Source organism: Camelus dromedarius, chromosome 18 (assembly GCF_036321535.1).
Source record: "Camelus dromedarius isolate mCamDro1 chromosome 18, mCamDro1.pat, whole genome shotgun sequence".
NCBI classification, from domain to species: Eukaryota; Metazoa; Chordata; class Mammalia; order Artiodactyla; family Camelidae; genus Camelus; species Camelus dromedarius.
The window spans coordinates 21777621-21801432 of record NC_087453.1 but is presented as its reverse complement, the minus strand read 5'-3'; the positions used below and the strand labels follow the sequence as shown (position 1 = coordinate 21801432).

The 23812-nt window shown below is 49.0% G+C and overlaps 1 protein-coding gene and 1 pseudogene across 5 annotated transcripts; both read left to right on the top strand.

The window, feature by feature from the left end:
* On the top strand, positions 1-1800 carry LOC105100828 (splicing factor U2AF 35 kDa subunit-like; annotated as a pseudogene).
* A 4406-nt stretch (positions 1801-6206) lies between these two features.
* Positions 6207-22679, top strand: CCM2L (CCM2 like scaffold protein). 5 transcript variants are annotated; one of them, XM_064475788.1, is made up of 10 exons: positions 6207-6299; positions 8435-8602; positions 10867-10950; positions 11043-11226; positions 12105-12568; positions 15176-15311; positions 17400-17463; positions 19798-19927; positions 20496-20634; positions 21073-21655. In XM_064475788.1, the coding sequence occupies exons 1-10, from the start codon at positions 6270-6272 to the stop codon at positions 21090-21092; spliced, it is 1419 nt and encodes a 472-aa protein (XP_064331858.1). In that variant the 5' UTR covers positions 6207-6269; the 3' UTR covers positions 21093-21655. The 5 variants fall into 5 exon arrangements, 3 of the variants coding, with proteins under 3 accessions (XP_064331858.1, XP_064331859.1, XP_031289862.2); XM_031434002.2 differs by having other exon boundaries at positions 6209-6299; positions 21516-22679; XR_010376636.1 differs by lacking the exon at positions 17400-17463 and having other exon boundaries at positions 6209-6299.
* The last annotated feature ends 1133 nt before the right edge of the window (positions 22680-23812 follow it).

Sequence of the window (23812 nt, the reverse complement as noted above, 5' to 3'; positions counted from 1 at the left end):
GGACAGAGCCTCAATCAATCAACCAGAATGGTGGGTGGGGCTTAAAGTTTTAGGGATTATCTTCAAATTGTTCGTTTACAGATACGGGAAAAAAGAGATTGGATTCCGCGGGCGTCGGACGGGGTCGTCGGCGTTGGCAGCAGTGTCGACGGTGGCTGCCGGTGAGAAATGGCGGAGTACTTGGCCTCCATCTTCGGAACCGAGAAAGACAAAGTCGACTGCTCATTTTATTTCAAGATCCGAGCGTGTCGCCATGGAGACAGATGCTCTCGGCTGCACAACAAACCGACCTTTAGCCAGACCATCTTGATTCAAAACATCTATCGTAATCCCCAAAACAGTGCACAGACGGCTGACGGCTCACACTGTTCCGTGAGCGATGTCGAGATGCAGGAGCACTATGATGAGTTTTTTGAGGAGCTTTTCACGGAGATGGAGAAGTACGGGGAGGTGAAGGAGATGAACGTCTGTGAAAACCTTGGAGAGCACCTCGTTGGGTATGTGTACGTCAAGTTTCGCCGTGAAGAGGATGCAGAAAAGGCCGTGATTGACTTGAACAACCGCTGGTTTAACGGGCAGCCCACCCACGCCAAGCTCTTCCCTGTGACCGACTTCAGAGAAGCCTGCCGCCGAGATGGGGGAGTGCACGCGAGGAGGCTTCTGCAACTTCATGCATCTGAAGCCCATTTCTCGGGAGCTGCGGCGGGAGTTGTACGGGCGCCTTCGCAAGACGCATAGGTCGAGGTCCCGGTCCCGGGAGCGTCGCTCTCGGTCGAGAGACCGCGGCCGAGGTGGCGGCGGCGGCGGCGGGGGACCGGAGCGCGACAGAAGGCGGTCGCGAGATCGGGAGAGATCGGAGCGGTTCTGAGCCATGCCGTTTTTACGTATGTCTGCTAGAAAGTGTTGTAGTCGATTGACCAAACCAGTTCATAATGGAATTTGTTTTTAAAAAAAAAACAACAAAAAAACCAAAGATGGATTTCTGAATAAAATTTGTAGTTATACAGTGAAAAAAAAAGATTGGAGACAAACTTGCTAGAGGTCACAGAATGAGTCCATGACAAAGTCAGGACCTAGACTGAACTCCTAATGCCACTAAAACAAATGTTTTTTGAGTACCTACTACATGCCAGACACTCTTCTAGACATAGTGAACAAGAAAGATATAAAACCGTATATGATCCCTGCCCTCAGGGTGGGTATTGCCCCTAAAAGATCTCCCTACCTCCAGTGTTTCCACCCTTTAATCCAGTGGTTCTCAAACTTCAAAATGCATCAGAATTAGAGGGGACATACTTAAAATGGCAGATTTCCATCTCCACAACCAGAGGGTAGATAGAGCATGCCTGGAAATCTGAATTTTAAAGGCTCTCCAGAGGATCTGGTGCAAGGGGGGTCTGAGAATCTCATTTTGAGGACCACTGCTTTAATGCATCCTCCCCCAAATCTGATCATGGCATTTCCTGGCTTTAGAATCTCCCATGGCTCCCCAGGGCCTTCAGGATACAGACTGTTGATAAAAAGATGCACAATATAAAAAAGACAAGTTTATTCAGTGTCTCGCTGAGGACTCTAGCCCGGGAGACAGTCTCTTAGATAATGCTGAGAAACTGTTCCAAAGAGGTAATGTGAGAGGTTAGTATATATGCGATTTTGGTGAAGGAGGTATATGCAACCAAGTATACATCTCACTGAAGGTTGCTGCTAGCCTTGAGGAACAGGTATCTTAATTAATGGTATCAGTGCTTTTCTAAGTATGGGAAGATACAAGAATCTAGGTTCATTAAAAATTTCTCCTGAAAATATCTAACTATCGGAAGGCCCATTCTGCCAGTTTCCCGGAGTGCAGAGTGCCTCATTCCTGATCTCTGCCCTGCACTCCTTTCAGGGTGTGTCAAAGGTCAGCAGCTGCAGTGGCTTATGACTTAACCCTTGTAGAGCCAGATGATTAGCAACCTTCCTTAGTTGGCAAGATCAAACCCTTTGCCTGATGCTGACTTTTCACAACCTGAACCCCAATTCCTCTTGATCCTCACCTCCATCATAGCTTCACCTCAAAACTTCTCCAAACCACCATCTTCCTGTTTCTGTGAGCCTCTTCTGGTTGCCAGCCAAAGGCCTTTCTCACCATTCTTCCATGCAGGTAGAGTCCTATTTACTAGGATCCCCCATCCCAAGTGCTCAGGGAATGTAGCTCTTACCTGGAGGCAAGTCGTGACTGGCCCAAGACTGTAGTTCTCCAGCTGTGGTATCCAGATCAGCATCACCAGGAAATTTGTTGGAACTGTTGATTCTCAGACCCCACCACAGACCTACTGAATCAGCCAGTGTTGAGGTGGGGAGCAGCACGTTTTTATAATCACCTTTCAGGTGATTCTGATCCACACCCAAGTTTGAGAACTATTGGCCCAAGATAATTCCCCTGAGGATTGGTGGGGGCAGTATCATGTGACACAATTCCCCCAGTATCCATGCTCACCTTTTTTCTATAAAGGAATTTTTAGCTGGGCACATGGCAACTCAGAATAAAAGACTGTATTTCCCAGTCTCCTTTGCAATTAGGCATTGCCATGGAAACAAATTCTGGCCAATGGGATATGAACAGTAGAACTTTGTGCTGCTGCCAGGTCATCCCTTTAGATGGAGGAGCTGTGCTCTCCCCTGGCTTGGTTTACCCTTTCTAGGGCTGGACTTTAGCTGTGTGGAGAGCCATCTTGAAGTTGAGAGCAAACCCTAGCATGGTGGAGCAGTAAGACAGGAAGCCCCTAGGTCCTGGACACATGGAGTGGCCATACCTGCCCGGGACTTCTTATGTGAGGGAAGAGATCAACTTCTGTTTAAATTTAAGTCACTGTTATTGGGGCCTTTGTTACAGATGAAATATATCTTGGCTAATATACCTGGCCCCTTGATTCCTAAGGGAAGTCTTTTGAAGAATCTCTGAGGAAGTTTTTCCTTCTCAACAAAAAGACACCCAAGAAGGGGAAACCCTGGCCTCATCAAAGGTTGATAGCATCAAAAGCAGGATAATGATGAATGGCTTCATGTCTTTCTTGCTTGCTTCTACAACCGCCACAGCCCTCTTGCCAGCTGTATTTAGTTGGCTGGGGCTCCCAGAACAAAATACTACAGACTGGGTAACTTAACAGAAATTTGTTTTCTCACAATCCTGAAGGCTAGAAGTCCAACTTCAAGGTGTCAGCAGGATTGGTTCCTTACGCAGTTCCGTGCTTGGCTTGCAAATGGTGGCATTCTCTCTCACTGTGTCCTCACATGGTCTCTCCTCTGTGCGTGCCTGCCCCTGGTGTCTGTGCATCCAAATTTTCTCTTCTTAGAAGAACACCAATCAGATTAGATTAGAACCCACTCTATGGCCTCATTTTAATTTAATCACCTCTTCAAAGGCCTTATCTCCCAAAACAGCCACATTCTGAGGTACTGGGTGTTAGGGCTTCAACATTTTGGGGGTACACAATTCAGCCTATAATACCAGCAAAGCAGAAAATGTAAGGAACTTGATGTCATTTCTGAGCTGCTCAATTAACCAGCCCTAAAATCACTCACCATTGGACTTTTTTTTTTTTTTTGTCTTGAGAGATAATAAATGTTCCTTATTGTTTAAACCAGCTTTGATTGGATAGTCTATTCTTAGTAGCAAAAAACATTGCATCTCAGGCACTGAATGCTCCCTCTGCTTAGAATGACCTTCCTGTCCACATGCCCTTCAAGGCTTGGCTTGAAGGCCACAGGCTTGGTGAATGGCTCCTGATTCTGCCTTCCCCAATCAAGTTGTTTGCCTTGTATCAAAGTTCTTTGCCTGTTTGTCTTTGTCTCTCATCAGATCAGTGTCAGCATATGCACTGCACACCGGCTTCCACATCCCCCGCCCCACCTCCTGTCCATTGACAGGCATTAATAAGCAATTTCTTTTTCATTAGGAGTAGATCTGATTTTTATAATCATCACTCCAGGGCAGCCCCTGCTGGTCAACTGGAGATGGCTCAAAAGAAGTGAATCCTGTTTGCCACAACTGTTAAGTCTTTGAGGGCACAAACTGTTTCATTCATCTCATTTTTGATTCACAAGCAAGATTGTTAATAAGGGTTACCGTTGTATGCTTCTGATTCCATTTAATCCCTGCAGCAGCCTTCTGAGACAAGCGCCATTATTATCCTGCTTTTGACGCATGAGCCTGAGACAACGAGAGATGAACTACCAGTTCAAGGTCATACACATTTGAACCTAGGTCCACTTGTCTCCACCCATTTCCACTGACCTGTTCTAAGCACTTGATCTGTTCATGGTCCTAGATGGGGCAATGCAGGGACTACAGGGACCGTTTGCTATTTCTAGTGGCATTTGGAACCCTTCTTACCCTGTTCGAGAGTCCCAGCAGTTCAGTGATGTTTGGAGTTAGTCTGGGAATCACAGAATTTTCTATTTTACAGACGGGGAAACTGAGGCTCAGAGAGAAGAAAAGGCTTGCAAAAGTCAGTTATAGAAGTGCCAGAGCAAGAGACCGGCTTTCCTTCCCTGCTGCCATACTGAGGATGGGACTTTGGGACCTGCTCAGGGGTTAACTGGGAGTTTCTATGTCTGGGGCAGACAGGGGTTGGGTAGTACATCCTGGCCTCTTCCTGTTGGCCCGGCAGGCGGAGGGAGATCTCACTTCCTGCTGTTGGGAGGTGACTGGCAGGATGTGGGGGAGCAGGAGCGGGTGGCTGTGTGAGCTAACACTAAGCAGCCTGGGCCATTTCCCTACCTCCGAGAGGGGGAGGGAGAGGGAGAGGGAAGGTGGTGTCCGGGAGTCCCCTGTAGCCCTCACATCCAGAGGCAGTGGGCAGCTCGGGCCCTCGCTCCCAGGGGCACTGATCTGGTGCACCCAGGCTTTCAGAAAAAACTTTCAAAACAATCCTCTGCATTGGCCCCTGCACTTCACACTTTCTGACAGCCTTCTCATCTGCTCATCTTTTCTGCCATACCTCTGACTGCAGGACAGGGCTGTGGGGATTACTCTTCCCATTGGAAAGACAAGGAAGTTGAGGCCCAGAGAGGTTACAATAAGACACATGCCCTGGATCATACAGCAAACCAGTTCCAGGACTCGGGTCTCCAGAACCCAGGGGTCGTGGCCAGGTGAGGAGGGGTGAGTCAGAACCTTCCCAGCTGTCCTGGGTGGGCTGTGCAGAGTGCATAGGCCCTAGAGGTGAGGAACCAGGCTTCAGATTGAATCCAGACAAGGCCGCAATCCCTGGTCTTCGTCTCCTTCACTGTGTGCCATCCTTGGGTCAGCCTCTGCAGCTGAGCCTGTCTTTAAAATCTGTATAACAGGTATAATAATGGTACCCTAATGTGAGGTATCAGTGAGATGAAAGACATAATAAAGTACTCAGCCCCAAATCACAAGGGAGCCTTGCTTCCCTAATGTTATTCTCTCAAGAGACAATAAAAGAGCCCAGGACACACAGATAGGTAGTTGATATTTATTGAGTGTTTCATATGTGTCAGGAGTTTTTCTAAGACCATGTAATTTTACAAATTCTCTCTGAGATCAGGCTGGTAATATGCCCATTTTATAGATGGGGGAAATTGAGGCACAAGAGGTTACAGGCTTGAGGTCATAACCCAAGTAAGTGACAAAGCCAGGATTCAAACTCAGGCAGACTGTCTGGGAAGCCCATGCATACTGCCTCCCTTAATTGTAATGATTCCTTTTTAAAATCATACCTTGCTTGGACATAGTATTTCACAGTTTTTTTATACAGTATTTTCCCACCCACTCTTTAATTTACTTCTCATCACAGCAGCCCACAGAGGAAGGCAGTGCTGACTCCTAATTTATAAAGGGGAGGGGGAAACAGAGGCTGTCAAAGGGGGAACTGATTTGCCTTGCCAAGGTCACACAGCAAGGTCAGTGGCAGAAGTAGGGGTGAAATTTGGGATTTTCTGATTCCAAATTCAGGGCACCCTTCCCAGCCTTACTCAAATCCCAAGCCCCCTCTTTAGAAAGCCCATTGGCTGGAAGCCTTGGGGCTTTCTCCCCAGGTCAGTTGCTCTGGCTGGGATCCTACCGTTCAGCTGGAGGGTCCCAAGGCTGCATCCTCCACACCCCCACCCCTCTACCTCCACTCACTATCAGACAGGAGGGGCAGGAACTCCGGAGCTGGTGGAGTTTCCGACCAGGCAGGAAAAAGAACAAAGGAACTGCGTAGGGGAGAAGGTGGAGGGGGTGGCCTGGAGGGTGGCAGGAGTGGAGGGGACGCTTCACCATGGAATATGAAGTCAAGAAAGGGAAAAAGGTAGGTGGGAGTTTGGAAGGGATGTAGGGTAGAGAAATGCCCCCGGAGCTGGAGAAGTGGGAAGCCGGGGGTGGGGGGTGGGAAGATGGGAACAAGTGGCATCAGGAAGGCTTTTTTTCTTATTTGGAAAGACCTTCCTCCTCACCCTCAGGCAGCCAAACATTTGCGTTCCAAACTCCCTAACCTGTCTCCCTGCTCTCAGTGGCCTCTGCCATCCCAGCTACAGACAGACAGACAGGCACCTTCCAGGGAAATCCAGACAGACAGATTAGTTTGGGAGATACTCCCAATTTGCTTCTCTGGTGTTCCTGGGAATTTCCTCCTGTAGCTTCTCAAACAGAAGGACAGACAGATGCCCAACAAACACATTCCCCTGCTCCCTGCCTCCCCAGATAGAAGGACCTCAGCCAGGGTAATTCTGCAATATGAGGTTGCCTATTCAGGCTTGAGACACCTACCTGCTGCCCCGCTGGGCTCCAACCTAGACTGCCTCCTCCCTGTCTTTATACAGGGACCAGCTCTACTCCAAAGGCCTCAGTCTGGGGGTCACTCCCCCCAACCCCTAGATCTTTACCCCTTCCTGACTCTCAGAAATTTTCTAGTCCAGTTCTCCAGGCATCTCACCTTGTTGTCTTTGTGGTCCAGGGAGCCTCTCGGATTCCAACTCCCACTCCCACAGCGCCCTCTTCCCCCAGGAAACCTAGGTCGGGCTGTTTGAAAAGGCTCCGATGTGAACCTTGAGGGCTCCATAGGGAGCCAAGACACAGGTGCTTGTCCCCTCTTGGTTCATTCCTTCTATAGTTATTTATTTATTCAGCACTTATGATGTGCCAGGCACTGTGCCAGGTGCTGGGGATGATGCAGTGGTGAGCGAAGTCAGACAAGGTCCCTGCTCCCTCCCCATAGCTCACAGTCTAGTGGAGGAAGCAACTATTATTAAAAAAAAAAAAAGCAATTAATTTAAAATTGTATGAAAGTCTCCATTTTGCAGTGCTGGGAGACAGAATATTAAGGGACCCAGCCCTAGACTGGTCAGTTTGTGCTGCGGTCTGATGGGTGGAAGGAAAGGGCGTAGGGAAGGGTGTTTCAGGCAAAGGAACAGCATGTGCAAAGCCCCATGGTAGGAAGGAATGTAGCAAGTAGGAAGAACTGAAATATGGCCCTATAGCTGGAGGGCAGGAGTGAGGGGCAAGTTGGGTGAGATGAGGCTGGAGAGGTGGGCAGGGCTGGACCTATGAGGGCCACAGACAAAATATTTACTTCCCCACTCCACTCACACATACACACATGCTACACACACAGGATAAAACCCCAGCTCCGTAGCTGGCATTCAAGCCCTTTATAATTTGTTAATCTCATCACCCAGCCACAACGGACTACAGCACACATTCTCCAGGCTCCTGCTTATCCAGCCCTTGAAGCAGCCAGGGTTTTGCACATGCTGTGCACTCTGCTTGGAATGTCCTTTCCCAGATTGCTTGTTCTCATTTCTCAGGGCTTCCTTAGACTTTGTCCAGGCTCCATGATACTGATGGTAAAACGAGCTGGGCGTGCAACAGAACTGCCTGGGGCACACACTGAGGGCCACACTCACACTTTCCTATGAGGTTTAAATTCTGTCTTGGGCTGAGCTGGGGCCCTGGAATTTGCTCCTTTAACCTTGCTCCAGGCCATTTTTATGCAGGTATCTGCTGGATTATACTCGAATGTACTTATTAACCATTTCTAATTTTTAGGAAAGCACAGAAAATAGCTTAACAAATACCTATGCACCCACCACTCAGCCACGTTGAATGTTAATATTTTTCTGTCCTTGCTCCAGCTGGGCCGCTTCCTTAAACCTAAGCCTGGGCCTGGGCAGGGCTTCCGCCTTCACCTGGGTGTTCAGAATCGAAGGTTTGGAGCCAGACTGCCCAGGGTGAACCAGTGGTTCTACTGCTACTAGCTGGGGACCTCTCTGAGGCTTAGTGTCTCCATCTGTAAAATGGGAATCACAGAGGTAACCCCTCCACAGAGTCCTTGGAAGAATTAAATTAGACACTGTAAGTAAAATGCTGGGCATGCAAGTGCTGGATAAGATAAAGTCAGTTGCTGTTTTTGCTGTTTCCCCCCACCCCGCGACCCACCTCCCCCAGGGCTTCGTGTCCCCTATCCGGAGGCTGGTGTTCCCCAAGGCCGGTCGCCGGGCAGCCTTTCGGACCAGTGTGAGCCGCCGGCCCCTGCACTCGATGCCTCTTTATCCTCCCGACTACCTCATCGACCCCCAGATTCTGCTGTGTGACTATCTGGAGAAAGAGGTCAAGGTGCGTGTGGGATGAAGAGGAGGGGTGGTTCTTGGGGTGAAGGGTGTAGGGGAAACAAGTTTTCTTCAACACTCTTAGGGGCCTTGGCTAGGTCTGAAAATTAAACTGGACAAAGACAGATTAACAGGAGAAAAGCATACACGTTTTAACAAATTTTCACATGTACACAAGAGCCTTCGCAAGAGAATGGAGACCCTGAGAAGTGACCAGAGCAGGAAGCTTTGACATCTTTTTGATAGAGAAACAGTAAATTTGTGAAGAAGAACTGCCAAGGCAGAGGGGTTTGGACTAGGTGTAGTAAGATGAAGTACCCAGACGTCTCAGGCCTCAAGTCCTTGTCTCTGATGATAAGGATTTCTCTCTTCTTCCTGGTTCCCTGAAAGGAGGGTACCTCTCACCTGGAAGACTTATCTTCTGCTTTCAGAGAAGAAGGGTGAGGTAGGGGAAGTCAGAGTGACCTTCCTGCCTCTGCTGTCTTCTCAAACTCCTTCTGCTTAAGATAGTCAATGTGCCACAGTGCCATGTTTTAGGGTGGCACATCCTGGACCCCATCAGGAAAGATCTTACCTCCCCTGCCACCAACACCTGACCAGCCTTTTCTCATACAGGGGAGGCTCAGGGGAAAGAGGCCTGGATTCAAGCCAGCCTCTCCCCTGCATCATGCTGTGGACCCTCAGCAAGTGTCCTCCACCAGCTCAACCTCAGTGTTCCCATCTCAACATGGGGCTCAAAGACTACCCCCAGGGGAGAGCAGATGGGAAAGTGCCCTGTGCACTGAAAAGCCAGACCTTCCTGTGAAATTTTACTGCAGTGACGTTGCTGCTACTCGGACAGTGTCTAAATTAGAGGAAGCCACTTCTGCAAGCCACAGGGACTTAGATCAACTCAAGGGCTTGACTTCTATTTCATGAACTCCATGATGGAGCAGTGGAGAAACCCCACTACCCAAGGAAGACTGATATGGGAGTAGAAGTGTCAGATCTGGCAAAAACAGGTGCCCAGTTAAATTTGAATTTCAGATAGGCAATGAGTCCTTTTAATATTAGTATGTCCAAAATATTGTGTGGGACTAAAAATACTAAAAAAAACAAAACAAAACAAAAACTACAAAAACATTAGTCGTTTATGTGAAAACCAAACTTAACCAGCATCTTACATTTTACCTGGCAACACTATATGAAGGGAAAAGCTGACAAAGAAATCCCTTTTAAAAATTTGGCATAGAGGGAGGGTATAGGTCAGCTGTAGAGTGCATGTTCAGCATGCAGGAGGTCCTGGGTTCAATCCCCAGTACCTCCATTAAACAAACAAACAAACCTAATTATCTCCCCCACCAAAAAAAAAAAAAAAAAAAAATGGGGACTGAAATTTCATTGAGAATAAAAAGAAGTGGCTTAATTGGTAAAACTCAACTAGAAGAATAAAACTAAAAATAATGAAAAAAATAATGAAAAAATTCTTATAATGAATAATATTTAAGTTGTGATAACACTAAGCTATGTCTAAGAATGAATGAAGAATTAATTTACTGATTTGAGATATCATTTTTCTAACAAAATTATATATTAATTTGATACAACACATTCTTCCCTTTCCATTTAACTTCTTCAACAAGATTATAAAGAGGGCCAGTGACCTGCACAGTCAGTTGACACTGTTCCTTGGGGTGGACAGAGCCAATCAGACCAAGCAGGAAATCACAGGTGGTCAGTTCCTTCAAGTTATTATAGTGACTTTTGCTTCCACCATAGCTAAATAGCTATGTGCTCATAAAATAAGCTGATTTTAGCAAAAATAAGTTAACAGTGTGAGTGTGGGCTCTGTTGTGTGGGGTCCAGTATTGCCACTTGTGGCTTTATCATATTGGGTAGGTTTAGCTTTGCCATGCCTTAGTTTTCTTATCCTTAAAGCAAGTTGGGGCAATGGATGGGTATAGCTCAGTAGTAGAGTGCATGCTTAGCACGCAGAAGGTCCTGGGTTCAATCCCCAGGACTTCCATTAAAAAATATGTAAAGAAAAAATTTTTAAAGCAGGATGAATAAGTGCATAATGCTCTCTAGACTATATCTGGCTCCTATGACCACTTTAATAACAGTTAATATCAGATTATTATTATTAATTATTATATTTATTATTATTAATTTAGATATTTCTATGTCAGTCTACCTGCACTGCGTCAGTGAGGTCAGGGTCCTCCAAGGCTTCATAATGACATCTCTCTGCCCTTCTCCCACCCCCCGCACCCCCACTCTGTTTCCATCCAGTTCCTGGGCCATCTCACCTGGGTCACCTCCTCACTGAACCCCTCCAGCCGGGACGAGCTCCTACAGTTGCTGGACACGGCCAGGGTGAGGCTCCGAGGAGAGGGAAGGGCAGGGTCTCCTCCCCTCCTCTTCCACCCGAAGCCCCCGGGACTCAGGAGATCCGACTCGCCCCACAGCAGCTGAAAGAGTTGCCGCTGAAGACCACGGCGGAGCAGGACAGCATCCTGAGCCTGTCCGCCCGCTGCCTGCTGCTCACCTGGCGCGACAACGAGGAGCTCATCCTGCGCATTCCCACGCACGAGATAGCCGCCGCCTCCTACCTGCAAGACGATGCTCTGCACCTGCTGGTGCTTAAGACTGGTACAGTGGGCGGGCCTGGCCGGGGGCAGGGCGGGGATGTGAAGGGGTAGAGAAAAGGCCCAATGCCTAGTCTTGGGAATGGGCGTGACCTGGAGCAGGAACGGGGCCTGAAACATGATGATGGGGTGATGGAAAAGGCCTGACCAAATTACCCAGAGACTAGGGGCAGGGCATGGCCGTCTGCAAGAAGACGGAGCCCAAGGATGAGGCTGAACCGTGGGCTGCCTGACCCAACATCCTGAGGCCAGGAGGCTGATCCTGGGAAGGATGGAGAAGTCAAAATCCTGAGGCCTGAAGTTAAGGGGCGTGAAGAGTAGAGTTGTGGCAAGGCTCTGAAGCTAGGAGAGAACCTGGGGCTAGAGGCGGGGGTCTGATCTGGGAACTGGGCCATACACCGTGGAGGCGGAGCTCGCGGCTGGGTTAGCCGCTGGGAGATGTCAGACCCTGCCTAGCTAGGGGCGGGGCCTGAGGCCAGGACTGGGATTGAGGGGGAATCCGGAATTCAAGGAGGGGTTCCTGAAACGAGGGACAGGGTCTGAGTTAAGTGTAAAGAGGGAGGGGACAGTCTGACCACTACTGTCGGACCAGAGGGCAGGATCTGAGGCTAGGAGCATCGGAAGGGGGTTGGGCCGGCGGGACGGGCCAAACCCAGGGGTGGAACCCAAAAGGGAGGACTCGGAGCCCGGCTGGGTCCCGCCTCCTGACTTTGACGCCTTGGGTGGGACCTGAGAGCAGAGGCGGGACCAGGCGCGGCTGGACCACTCCCCCACCTCTCAAGCCCCCACCCCCGAGCGGCGGGGTCTGGTCCTCCAGCTGGCGATAGAAGAGGGCTCTCAGCCCGGATCTCCTGCTGCTGACGCCCACCCGGCTTCTCCTAGGTCTGGGCGTGGATCCGGTGCCAGCCGGCGTAGACGCCAGCCCCGGCGGCGCAGGGCGCGACCCCGGCCAGCCAGGCGCGGCGCCGGAGAAGCGGCGGGTGGGCACCACCGAGCGGCGCCACACCATCTGCAGTCTGGACTGGCGGATGGCGTGGGGCGGGGGCTCGGGCTCCGAGGCCCGGGCTGGGGGCGGGGGCGGCGGCGGCGGCGGCAGCCTGGAGCGCCAGCGCGCCGGGGCGCGGGCGTCGGGCAGCTGGGAGCGGAGGCAGACGTTCAGCGGCAGCTGGGAGCGGCGGCACGGCGGCGGCGGCGGCGCGGGCAAGCCGGGCGGCAGCTGGGAACGGAGGCAGGCGGGCGGCGGCGGCAGTTGGGAGCGGCGCCACCCGGGCCCCAACCCTCTCGACCCTCAGGACCCCAGCCCCGACGCCTACTGCAACCTCGTCATCCTGGCTGTGGCCAACAGGGTGAGCCTGAGAGCACCCCGCGCCCCTGCGCCCGGTCTGCCCGGAGCCCTCCCACCCCCGACCCTGCCCCATTCTCGAGGTTCCTGAAGTCCACCCCGGCCTCTTTCCTTCTCCCTCCTTCGGCCCTACGCAGGACTTCTGGTACTACCTGCGTGCCCATGACGCCAAAAGCCTTCTACACTCCAGCCCTGGACACCTCCAGGACACCTCCCCCTTCCTGTCCCAATGGGCTGAAAGCTCAAAATGCCCCAAACAGACTTGATCTAACCCCTCCACCAGCCCTGCTCCTTCTCCAAAATCGTCAGTGTCGGCACTACCACAGTTACGATCATGAGGACAGTAATCACCAGTGCGAATTGAGTGCCAACCTGTGCCAAACAGGAAACCAGCCTTAACTCATTTCATCCCCACAGTAACCCCTAGAGGCAAATATTGCAATCATCCCCATTCTATAGAGAAGGAAGCAGACCCAGAGGCTAAGCAACTTGTGCAAGGTCACACAGGAAGCAGGTGGTGATTTACTGGGACCCAGAAGTTCAGAGCCTGTACTCTTGTTAACGGTGGCAGTCACCCAAGGCAGAAGCCTTCCTGCCTTTTTGCCCTCCCCCTCCCCCATCCTCCATATTTACATTTTACATTTTATTCATTTGATCATGTTCATTGAGTGCCAGTGTATGCTAGGCATTGGGCTGGGTGTTGTGGATACAGAAATGAACAAGACATATTTAGTGTCCTCCCTTAGGGAGTTCAGACTCGCAGACACATTCAAAGCCCTGAGCCTTGTAAGCTTTTTCTCTGACCTCTATATATCAACCCCACACGGCGAACAAAACAGACATGGTGCCTGTGTAGAGGAAGAGGTAGATAGTAACCAGTAAACTCAGACTCTGGAGCTGACTTGAAACACTTTCTCACTTGGCGTCCAGCTCTCCACATTCCCCTGGTTTTCCTACCTCCCTGGCTCCTCCTCAGGAGCTGGTGCCTCCTCTTCTTTCCAGCCTCTTAAGGTTGGAGTCTCCCAGGCTTAAGTCCTCGATCCTCTTTCTCCTTTGTCCACACTCATTTCTGGGTGACCTCCTCTAGTATCATGGCTTTTAAAACACCGAGAACTCCCTAAATGTTATCTCCCACGAAATCTCCAGATATGTTTCTCTTCTCAGCCTCTCCATTCAAAGGTCTAATGACTATCTCACACCTAACACGTCCAGTTGAGCACCCAGTCTCCCCAAATCTGCACCAAGAACCGTGCCTGGCACATGATAGGTGCTCGATAAATATTGAATGGATGGATTAGCGCATCCTCTGTTGCTATACATTGTGATGGGGACCAAGAAGAAATCAAGCAGGTTGTCATGATGATGATGGGGGAATTCCAGAGGGAAAATGAGTTTGTGCTTTTTAAACTGAAATGTGGAGGAGAGGAGAAGAGCAAATTCCAAGCAGAGGGAACAGTGAGCCCGGTTTATCCCATTGGCCTGTGAGGGATTTAGGCCTCATCTAATTCACTTCTGAGACCCCAGAGCCTAGCCCAGTGGCTGCCACACAGTAGGACTAAATAAGAATTTGTGGAATAAGCAAATAACTGAAGAGTTGTTTTCCAGGAGTATCTGAGCCTCTGATGTCCTATCTGAGGCATTGTGGTCCCAAGGAGGGTACAGGAGTTAGAGTCAAAAAACCTGGGTGCCAAAATTAACCCCAAAGCCATGAGCCTGCTGTGTGAGCCTGGGCGAGTCACTTAACCATTCTAAGACTCCATCTCTTTAACTATAAAATAAGGATCCTCTCTTCCCTATCCGTTCTGTAGGGTTATTGTAAAGATCAATCCTGGTTTAATGATTATTTCACCTTCCCATCCCCAAATGCCTATCCTGAGTTACATGTTAATTATACCCAAGGCTGACTTTTTTAGAAGCACAAAATAAGAAATGGCTTCCTGAAAATGGCTTCATCTTTCTGTCTCTTGCTTAAAGACTTAAAGAGTTAAATTAAAGAGGCAAATTCCTCTTTGAAATTTGCGATCGCAAAAAAGTTTCACCCGAGAACTTAAATGCCTTTCTTCTATCAGAGACTAAAGCCTATGTATTCATCCTGCTTCATGTATTCATTCTGCTTCCATTTTTGCCCTGGGTGCTGGGAAGCTCATATCTAAATATGGCATCCAGTAGTAGTAACTATGTTGAGCCTAACATTTTCTTCTTTTTTTTTCCTTAAATTGAAGTATAGTTGATTTATAATGCTATGTTAATTTCTGGTGTACAGCATAGCAGCTTTCTACCTATAAATTAAACTAAATTAGGGCTTATTTTAGATAAGTTTTAGGAGGGCCCATAATTCCCCCAGATATTTGGGGTGCATGTGTGCATTTTTCAGGGCAGAAGAGTTACAGTTGTCACTGGATTCTGTGAAAGCCAGTAAGTGGCTATTTCTATAAATACATTTCACCCAGCGTGGGGCCATATAGTTTTCACGGGAAATGTCCTCTAAGTTGATTTAAAAGCATCCCTAGGTGTGTGTGTGCCCCTGTGAGCCTCCTCACACTGCATTTAGGAAGCAGGGGCATCCTGGTCACTGGAGAGGGCCTGAGCTCTGCCCTCCTCTCTGGACCAGGATGCTGCCGAGGAGTCCTGCGCCCTCATCTGTCAGGTCTTCCAGATCATCTACGGGGACCAGAGCATTGAGTGCGTGGACCGGGCCGGCTACCACTACATGTCCACACCCGAAAGGCCATGGCTGTGCAGCCGCAGTGAGTACTCCCACTTGTGGCCCCCTGTCCTGTGAAACATCCTGAAAGGCCAGGGGAAGGGGGATGTCCCTGGACTGGGGAGAAGGAAAGCCTTTAGGGGTCTTGACTCCTTCAGCAATTACAGCATATCCACAATATGTAGCTAAAACAAAATATCCAATTTCATAATCACCTCAAACCTAGCTTCTTCATAGGTGTTCCGGTTGCCAGATTCAGATCGACCCCCTCAGAGCTGACCTTCTCTTTCTCTCTTTTGTCTTTGGTGTCACTGCTTTGCCAGAACCTAAGCACGTGCATTGTTTATTGAGCCGTCTAGCCCCACTAGACTCTAGGTCAAAACCGAGATTTCTAGACTGGTCCTTGAATGCAGTCAAGGGCTGGGATGAGAATGAAACCAATAGAGGTATTTATTGAGCACCAACTAGGTGCTAAGCACAGTACTGTTGTGCCAAGTCTTATTTAATCCTCATAGCAACCCTGTCTGTCCCGTTTGCCACTGCATCTCATGTGCCTAGGGCAGGACCAGAGATAGATGCTTAAGGCGTATTTTCTGAACGGATGAAAGAACTCTCTGAGGCCTTATGAATCCAGTTTTACAGATGAGGCCATTAAGGCTCAAGGTAGCCAATAAATTTCTCAAGGTCACACAGCTGGTGAATGGCAGAGTCGGGATTCCAAGCCAGGTGTGTCTGATTCTAAAGCTTCTCTCTGGGACAGCCTCGCTGCCCATGCTGCCTTCAAGGCCACTACATGAGCTTCCTCAGCCACAGCCCCTCAGCATGGTCCCTATTTGCATAGCTTCAGCATCAGGAAGCTGGCTCTTCCCTTCTGAAAGGCACTCTCATCTGTGGGAACGGTGGTTACTGAGAATTTAGGAAAGTTCATTGACTCTCACAGGGATGATGGACAAATAAATGAGATCATTCAACAAATATTTCCACAAATTCATTCAACAAGTATTTATTGAATGCCTCTGTGTCAGATTCTGCTAATCAGCAGGATATACTGGTGAGTAAAACCAGACATAGCCCTCCCTCGCTCTGAGGCTTGCATTGCTGGGGGAAGCCAATAATAATTAAATAGTTACACAAATGAAATGTACCCACACACTGTGCTATGAGAACAGATAAGGAGGAACCAGCCTCTCCTGGAAAGTCAGGGGAGTATCCTGAGGAAGTGACATTAAGTAAACCAAAGTCAGGAGGGCAATCAATATTTCAAAGATTGCCAGAGAGCATGCAAACTTAGATGAAGTGATTTTTTCTTCTCTTAAAAGATCAGATGGCTCATCAAACACCATTTTATAGACTATAAATGAATTTTATGTGTTATTACTTTCCAAAAATCTTTTAAAAAATGTGTTCTTTTTTAGAAAATTTCTTTTGGGGGAGGAAGTAATTACGTTTATTTACTTACTTATTTCTAATAGAGGTACTGGGGACCTTGTGCATGCTAGGCATGCACTCTACCACTGAGCTATACCCTCCCCACATTGCATTTTATTTATGTATTACCTGTGTATAGAATTGCTCTTTTCATATAAGATAAATGTCAAAGTAGTAAAAATATGCATTAAATCAATTATGCACCCCTTCTTCCCCAAAAAAGATCAGAAGGGTGAGGCTACTACCTGAATTCACTGAAATGACAGGGCGAGGGACAGAGCAAGTTCTCTGGAACTGGTGCTGTTCTCCCCTTGTGATTTTGAGTTCTTTTCCCTCAAAGTTCTTCTTTGCTTGCTCTCAAACACACACAGTTTATAAAGCACTACCTCACCTATTAACCTGGCTTGCTATCCCCAAGGCCCCCATGAGGTAGGCAGAAAGGTGGTATTGTCCCAGCCTTGAGAAGTTGAGGGCCAGGAGAGGGGTAGTGAGTTGCCTAAGCTAGGCTGTGTGTTGGTGGTGGGGGCACATTTCACTCAGAGTAAAAGCCATCACCTGTACAATTGCTTAAAAAGCTATCTGCTCTCCAGCCAGGGTTGGGGCTATCTGACTTCAGGGTGGGGCTGAGCTTGGCACCTCTGGGAGCCGAGGATTTTGGCCCCTGCTTTGCTGCTTCTGACAGCCCTCTGTCTGCTGACCCCAGGTGAGAGCTGCCGCACGGACGGGACTTACGCCTATGACGCCGACTTCAGCTGCTGCAGCTCCTTGTGGGTACCCTGCCAGGGACCCCATTCTGGTCCCCCCTAGCCCTGCATAAACAAGGTTGCTCTTTGAGGCATTCTTGAGACCCTGCGGGCAAGAGAGGTGGGAGAAAATGACCCCCCCACCCCCGCTTGATTTGTGCTGAGACACTAAGCCCTGAGGATGGGGGTGGTAAACTGAACTTCCCAGGCTCCGCTGAGCTCGTAGGATCTGAGCCCCCGAGAGGCCCAGGGGGCAGCCAGAACCTAGAACTGGGTCCTCATGGGCCTGCGGCTCTCTCCCAGTCATCCAGACACAGTGGCCTGCAGAGGCCAAAATCACAGCCAATGCCAAAAAAAGAAAAAAAAATCATTTTGATTTACTTTAGTTTGGGCTCCATGGAATAGAAAACCCTGAAAAAAGTAGCTTGAACAAGATAGAGCTTTTTCCCCTCTGTCTTTTATATAAAATAGACTAGGAGTTCATGGCCTCGTGGTCATCTGGGACCTAGGCTTATCTTTTCCTCTCTCTTTAACATTTGCTTTCATCCCCAAGGTCACCTCATAGACCAAGATGGTGGTTATAGTTCCAGCCATCACAGTAGCATGCCAAGGACCTCTTTAAAGTGCTCTGCTAGAATTCCCATCTGACAGCCTCTGCGTACAACTTGTTGGCTAGAATTTGGTCTCGTGGCCACAACTAGCTATAAGCAAGACTAGAAAATGCAGGCTTTTTAAAAAATCTAAGTTGGGAACATTGTCCAGGGTTCTATTTAGGGTGACCAACCACCCTGGTTTGCTCAGGATTAAGGGGTTTCCCAGGACATGGGATTCTCAGTACAATAACCAGGCAGGTCCTGGGAAAACTGGGACAAGTTGGTCACCCTAGTTCTTTACTAAGACTTTTGACTTGATAAGGAACAGTCTCTGCCAGTGATACATGCCTTACTTTTTTTGTTTTCCTTTTTAGTGGCAATATATTTACCTTCCTAATACTGTGTGCCCTTAGGCCAGTCCTTAAACAAGGACAGATGACAATCATGAGCTTGCTGTGTGCCAAGTGTTATTCTATAATGTACTTCATTTAAAAAATCTACATGACAACATAACAGTAACTGCTGTTTATTCATTGCTTTGTTCATGACTCTAAATGCTTTACAAATATTAACTCCTCTAATTCTCATGATGACTTTAATTTTTATCATCCCATTTTATAGATGGAGAAACTGAGAAATAGAGAAGTTAAGTGGCTTGACCCAAGGTCAAGCAGCTAGTAAGTTGTAGGCCTGGGGTCTGAATCCAAGCAAGCTGGCTCCAGAGTCCACACCCTTAACCACTAAGCTACACTGCTTCTCTAAGGGTAATAACGGAAGATGGTTCTGGAACAATGTAGAGACCAGGAGGCAGCGGCCCACGGCTGACTTTTATTTAAGCAATATTTATTGAGTACCTACCATGTGCCAGGCACTGTGCTGTGTGCTAGGGATACAGTGGGGAGCAAGACAAGGATGAGTCCTGTGCTTGGCACATAGTAGGTACTCAACAAGCAGAGAAAACCAAGATCCCCACTCTTGCATGGTTTACAGTTTAGCACAGGAGACAGTAAAATCACTATTATTCAATAGCAATAAGCATCAATGAACACTAAAGAGAAGCTTAGAGTCCTGAGAGAGGCTGTGGAAACGCTATAGTCACCCAGGGAGTCAGGACAGCCTCTCCGAGGTGATGACATTTGAACTGAGATTTGACGAATAGAAGGGGGAACAGCGCTCCAAGTGGAGGGAACAGCAAGTGCAAGGATGCTGAAGCAGGAAACAGCCTGGTGTGTTTGAGGAGCAGCCAGGAGGCCACTGTGGCTGCAGCAGGGGTGTGAGGGCCAGAGTGTCAGAGAGGACATTTGGTGGGGGCATCTGAAAGGCCTTGCCTGCCACAGGTAGACTTACAGACTTCGTGACCACATTTGACAGAGGGTCTAACCTGGCTAAGGGGATCAGGAAAACTTTCCTGAGGAGGTGACATTTGAGATCCAATGATGAGGAAGAGTTAGCTAAGCAAAAGACAGGGAAAGAGAGGCATTCCAGGCAGAGGGAACAGCATGTACAAAGGCTCAGAGGTGAGGGGGTACTTGGAGTATTAGAGGAAAAGAAAGAATGCAGGGTGGCCTGAGTATAAACAGCAAGGGTGAGACCAGGCTTGAGAGATGGTCTGGGACCTGATTATATGGGACCTCGAAAGCCAAAATAGGATCTAGGATGAGGCCCCCAGCCCAGGCATTGGTGGCAGAGCTCCTACCTTCAGCCTATCACATGGACAGGAGCTGGAAGGAGGCGAGTGAGGATCCCTTTCCCCCTGTCCCTGCAGCAATAGCTCCCAAGACACATTCGAAGCGTGTTACAGCGGCACGTCCACACCCTCTTTCCATGGCTCCCACTGCAGCGGCAGCGACCACAGCGGCCTGGGCCTTGAGCAGCTGCAGGACTACATGGTCACGGTGAGCCGGGGCAGCCAGTGCAAACAGCAGAAGCAAAGGCCTGGAGGCCGGAGAAAACGTGGGGTATTTCAGGAATCATGAATTGTCCTTGACTTAACTGATGCGTAAGACCTCAGAGGTCTGGGAAGGATGTGAGGTTAGGAGAGTAAACTGAGTCATCTTGTGAAAGGCCTTAACGAACGTCAGCTGGCATTAACTGAATGCTGGCTATATACCAGGTGCTGTTCTAAGCACCTTTTATGCATCATTTCTTTTAATCCTTTCAACAACCCAAGAGGACGTGCTTTCACTATCCTTACTTTGCAGATGAGGAAAAGAAGGGTTAAGGAGGTTGTCTCCTACCCACAATCCCAGAATTGATCAGTGAAGGGGCTAGGATTTGAAATCAGGCAGCTTGAGGTCACATCTCGTTCTTAGATGCAGCCCAAGGGGTCTGGATGTCCCCCAATAGGCTGGGTTTTCCGAGGAGGGCTGGGCCAGATACACCCTTAGAGAGGGCTCTGGGTCTTTTGGGCAGGGGTGGGGTGGGGGTTGCTTTTGGGATTCATCTTGAACGGTGTCTCCACAGTTGCGGAGTAAGCTGGGGCCCTCTGAGATCCAGCAGTTTGCACTGCTGCTGAGGGAGTACCGACTGGGGCTGCCCATCCAGGACTATTGCAACGGCCTGCTGAAGCTCTATGGAGACCGGCGCAAGTTCCTCCTCCTTGGTGAGCCCCCTGCCCGGGTTAGGAGAGTTTAATCCGTAACCCTCAGCCTCCAATAAAGCTAAGATCAGGATACCCATGAGGCACGGTAGGAAACCAAGGTGCAGAGAAGGGAGAGGACTTGCCTGCAGTCTCAGAACCAGGAGAGAGAGCACAACACAGCAAAGCTGGGAGAGGGAATGATTCTTCCTATTTTAGCCCATGAGGAATCTGAGGCTCAGAGAGGCTAAGGAAGTTGTCCAAGGTCACAGAGCTAACAAGGAGAGCTAATGATAACAGCAACAGGAATGAAAATGTTAATATAATGATATATTATATAGTACTATGTAATTATTATAATACGAATAACATGTATTTGGCAGTAACCATGTGCCAAACATCATCTCATTGAATGCTCTCAGTTCTGGGAAGCTGAAATTATTACTTGCCCTCATTTTGCAGATGAGAAAACTGAAGCTTAGAGAAGCAAAGTACATAGATCACAAAGCTAGTAAGTAGCAACGAAAGTAAAACGGAGCCCACGATGTGTACTAAGTACCCTGTTTAATCCTCACAGCTGCATCAGGAGAACAAGTGCAATTATCTCAGTTTTACAGGTGGGGAAAGTAAGTCTCAGTAATTATTAAAGGAGGGTTGCCCAACTAGTAAGTGGAACTATAACAATCGAAATAATAATGACAATAATAAGCTATCATGTAGTGAGCAATTACGGTGTGCCGAGCATTGTGTGATTATTCTCTGGCTCAGAGAGTCAAGGAATTTTGCAAGGTCACACAGCCAGCGAATGGCAGGGAACGGATTTGAACTCCGCTCCCCAGAGGTGAGTCCTACGTGGGAGGGGAAGGGTTGATCCGCGAGGAATCACCCTGCCCCTCGGCCCGCAGGAATGCGGCCTTTCATCCCGGACCAGGACATCGGCTACTTCGAGGGCTTCCTGGAGGGCGTGGGCATCCGCGAGGGCGGCATCCTCACCGACAGCTTCGGCCGCATCAAGCGCAGCATGAGCTCCACGTCGGCGTCGGCCGTGCGCAGCTACGACGGCGCTGCCCAGCGGCCCGAGGCGCAGGCCTTCCACCGGCTGCTGGCCGACATCACGCACGACATCGAGGCTCTAGCCCCAGACGACGACGAAAGTACAGATGAGGAGGCCCGGGGCTCCCCGGGCGGGGGCGACGCGGCGGAGGACAACTACCTGTAGCCTGTGCCGCCTGGACGGGGAAGGGGATGTCCCCGCACTCACTCTTACCTGTGGACCCCATCTCCACGGCCCCCTCCTCAAACCCCAGCCCTGGGTCTCCCCGGGTCTGTCCCTGGGGTCTGTTTCTGCCCTGGGGGCTCCGGTCCATGCAGTACCGAGAGTGTCCTGCAGGGGGCGGGACCCTAAACCGGGCTCTGCCTGCTGGACTGAGCAGTGAACAACTTTGCCCCGTTAGCTCCGAGTGCCCGGCCTCAGGACACTCCCTCCTTCTCCAGACTCCGCAGCTTTCTGGAGGCCAGAGGAGGGATGAAGAGTAGGCTCCACCTGCTGGCCAATTGGGAGAAGAATTCCCAGAGCCAGGAGACCTCTGTTCCTCCTATTTTACAGTTTGAGAAACTGAGGTTCCAGAGGAGGAGGGACTTGAGGGAGTCTCCTGACTCCCCTTAGATGTTACCTCAAACTGACCTACTAAATAGTGTAGAGGATCTTTTTAAAGCTCTACATGGCAGGATCTCCCCTTCCCTGATGGCATGAATTAGATGGTCAGTGTGGAAAAGAGGTTTCTCTCTACTGAGAGTCCACCGAGAGGTGGGTGATCTGGGTCCCAGTCCTGACTGCAAGGCTCTGAACAGGCTTCTTGTTCAGATCTTGCATTTGGAGCTGGACAATCCTAGGCCTCCTGTCCGGTAGGGGTCCTAGCCTCTCTGTGACTCTGATTTCCTCTTCTGACCAAGAAGTCTGCCCCACCAACCTCACAGGGTGGTCATAGGTGTTATGGAAGTTCAAGACTATAGTGCTGGGTCAAACACATGGTAGGCACTCAATAAATGCTGTTCCCTTTCACATTGAACACTTTCTGACTCAGTTTGCCTGTCTTTGCCCTGTGTGCAATGGGACGGGAACTGGGGTGGGGGTGACATCTCAAAGAGACCCTCAGGGAGCTCACAGTTTGGGAAGAGGAAATAGGACTTGCCCCTCACAGCTCTGTTACAGTCTGGCTCCATGCTCAAGGTCCAAACGAAAAGTACAGCCACTGAGTCTAGGGTAGTCCAAGAAATCTGACAGGGTTGGAGGGGGAGGGAAGTCAGCGTCAGGACAGCACTCAGCACAGCCTCAGTAAAGACACATAGGCTGAGAGGAAGAAGCCCTAAGAAGAGACCTGCATAGAAGAGCTAAAATTTAATTCTCAAACTTTACTTGGCTTTCCATGGCCAGGTACATGGTAACTACTGTGAGGCTGGTACTATTATCACCATCATTAAAATAATATCATCATTATTATTAGGGCTTTGGATCCGGAGAGTTCCATGGTTCATACTCAGTTCGTGGCAAATGACCATCATAATTGGTCCATGCAAGGCCCTTCTGATGTTTTACTTACATTCCCCAAACTCCATCCACACATTCCTACACTCCTTCCCCTCCCCACCACGGGCACCCATGTGTGTATTTTTATATATCCCTGGACATAAAATATACGATGTTGTGTGTGTGTGTTTATATTACATAAATGGTACTAGGTAAGTATTCATTTTAGTGTTTCCTTTATCACCCATAATATGTTTTTAAAGATCTACTCATGTTACTATGGAAAAACCTAACTTTTTATATCCAACCACCTCTAAATATTCCAGGCTGAGCATCTGCTGTTTTGTTTATCTGTTCCCCCACTGATGGACATTCAGGTTGCTTCCAACCCCCTCTTACAACAAACAACACTGCGATGAACATCTTTGTGCATACCGTGCTGTTTGAAAACTTTTTTGGTTTTCTACCCAAGGACAGAATTACTGGATTACAGGGCATATATGTTTTAATTTTCACTGAAATCTGCTAAAATGACTCCACTAACAGTATGTGAAGGATGCTGTTCCCACATTTTCAGCAACTTCTATGGTTTCTGACTTTGTACTTTTTTGCATAGTTTGAATGTAAGGTGGCAACTCATTGCTGTTTTAACTTGCATTAAAATCTCTGGTAATC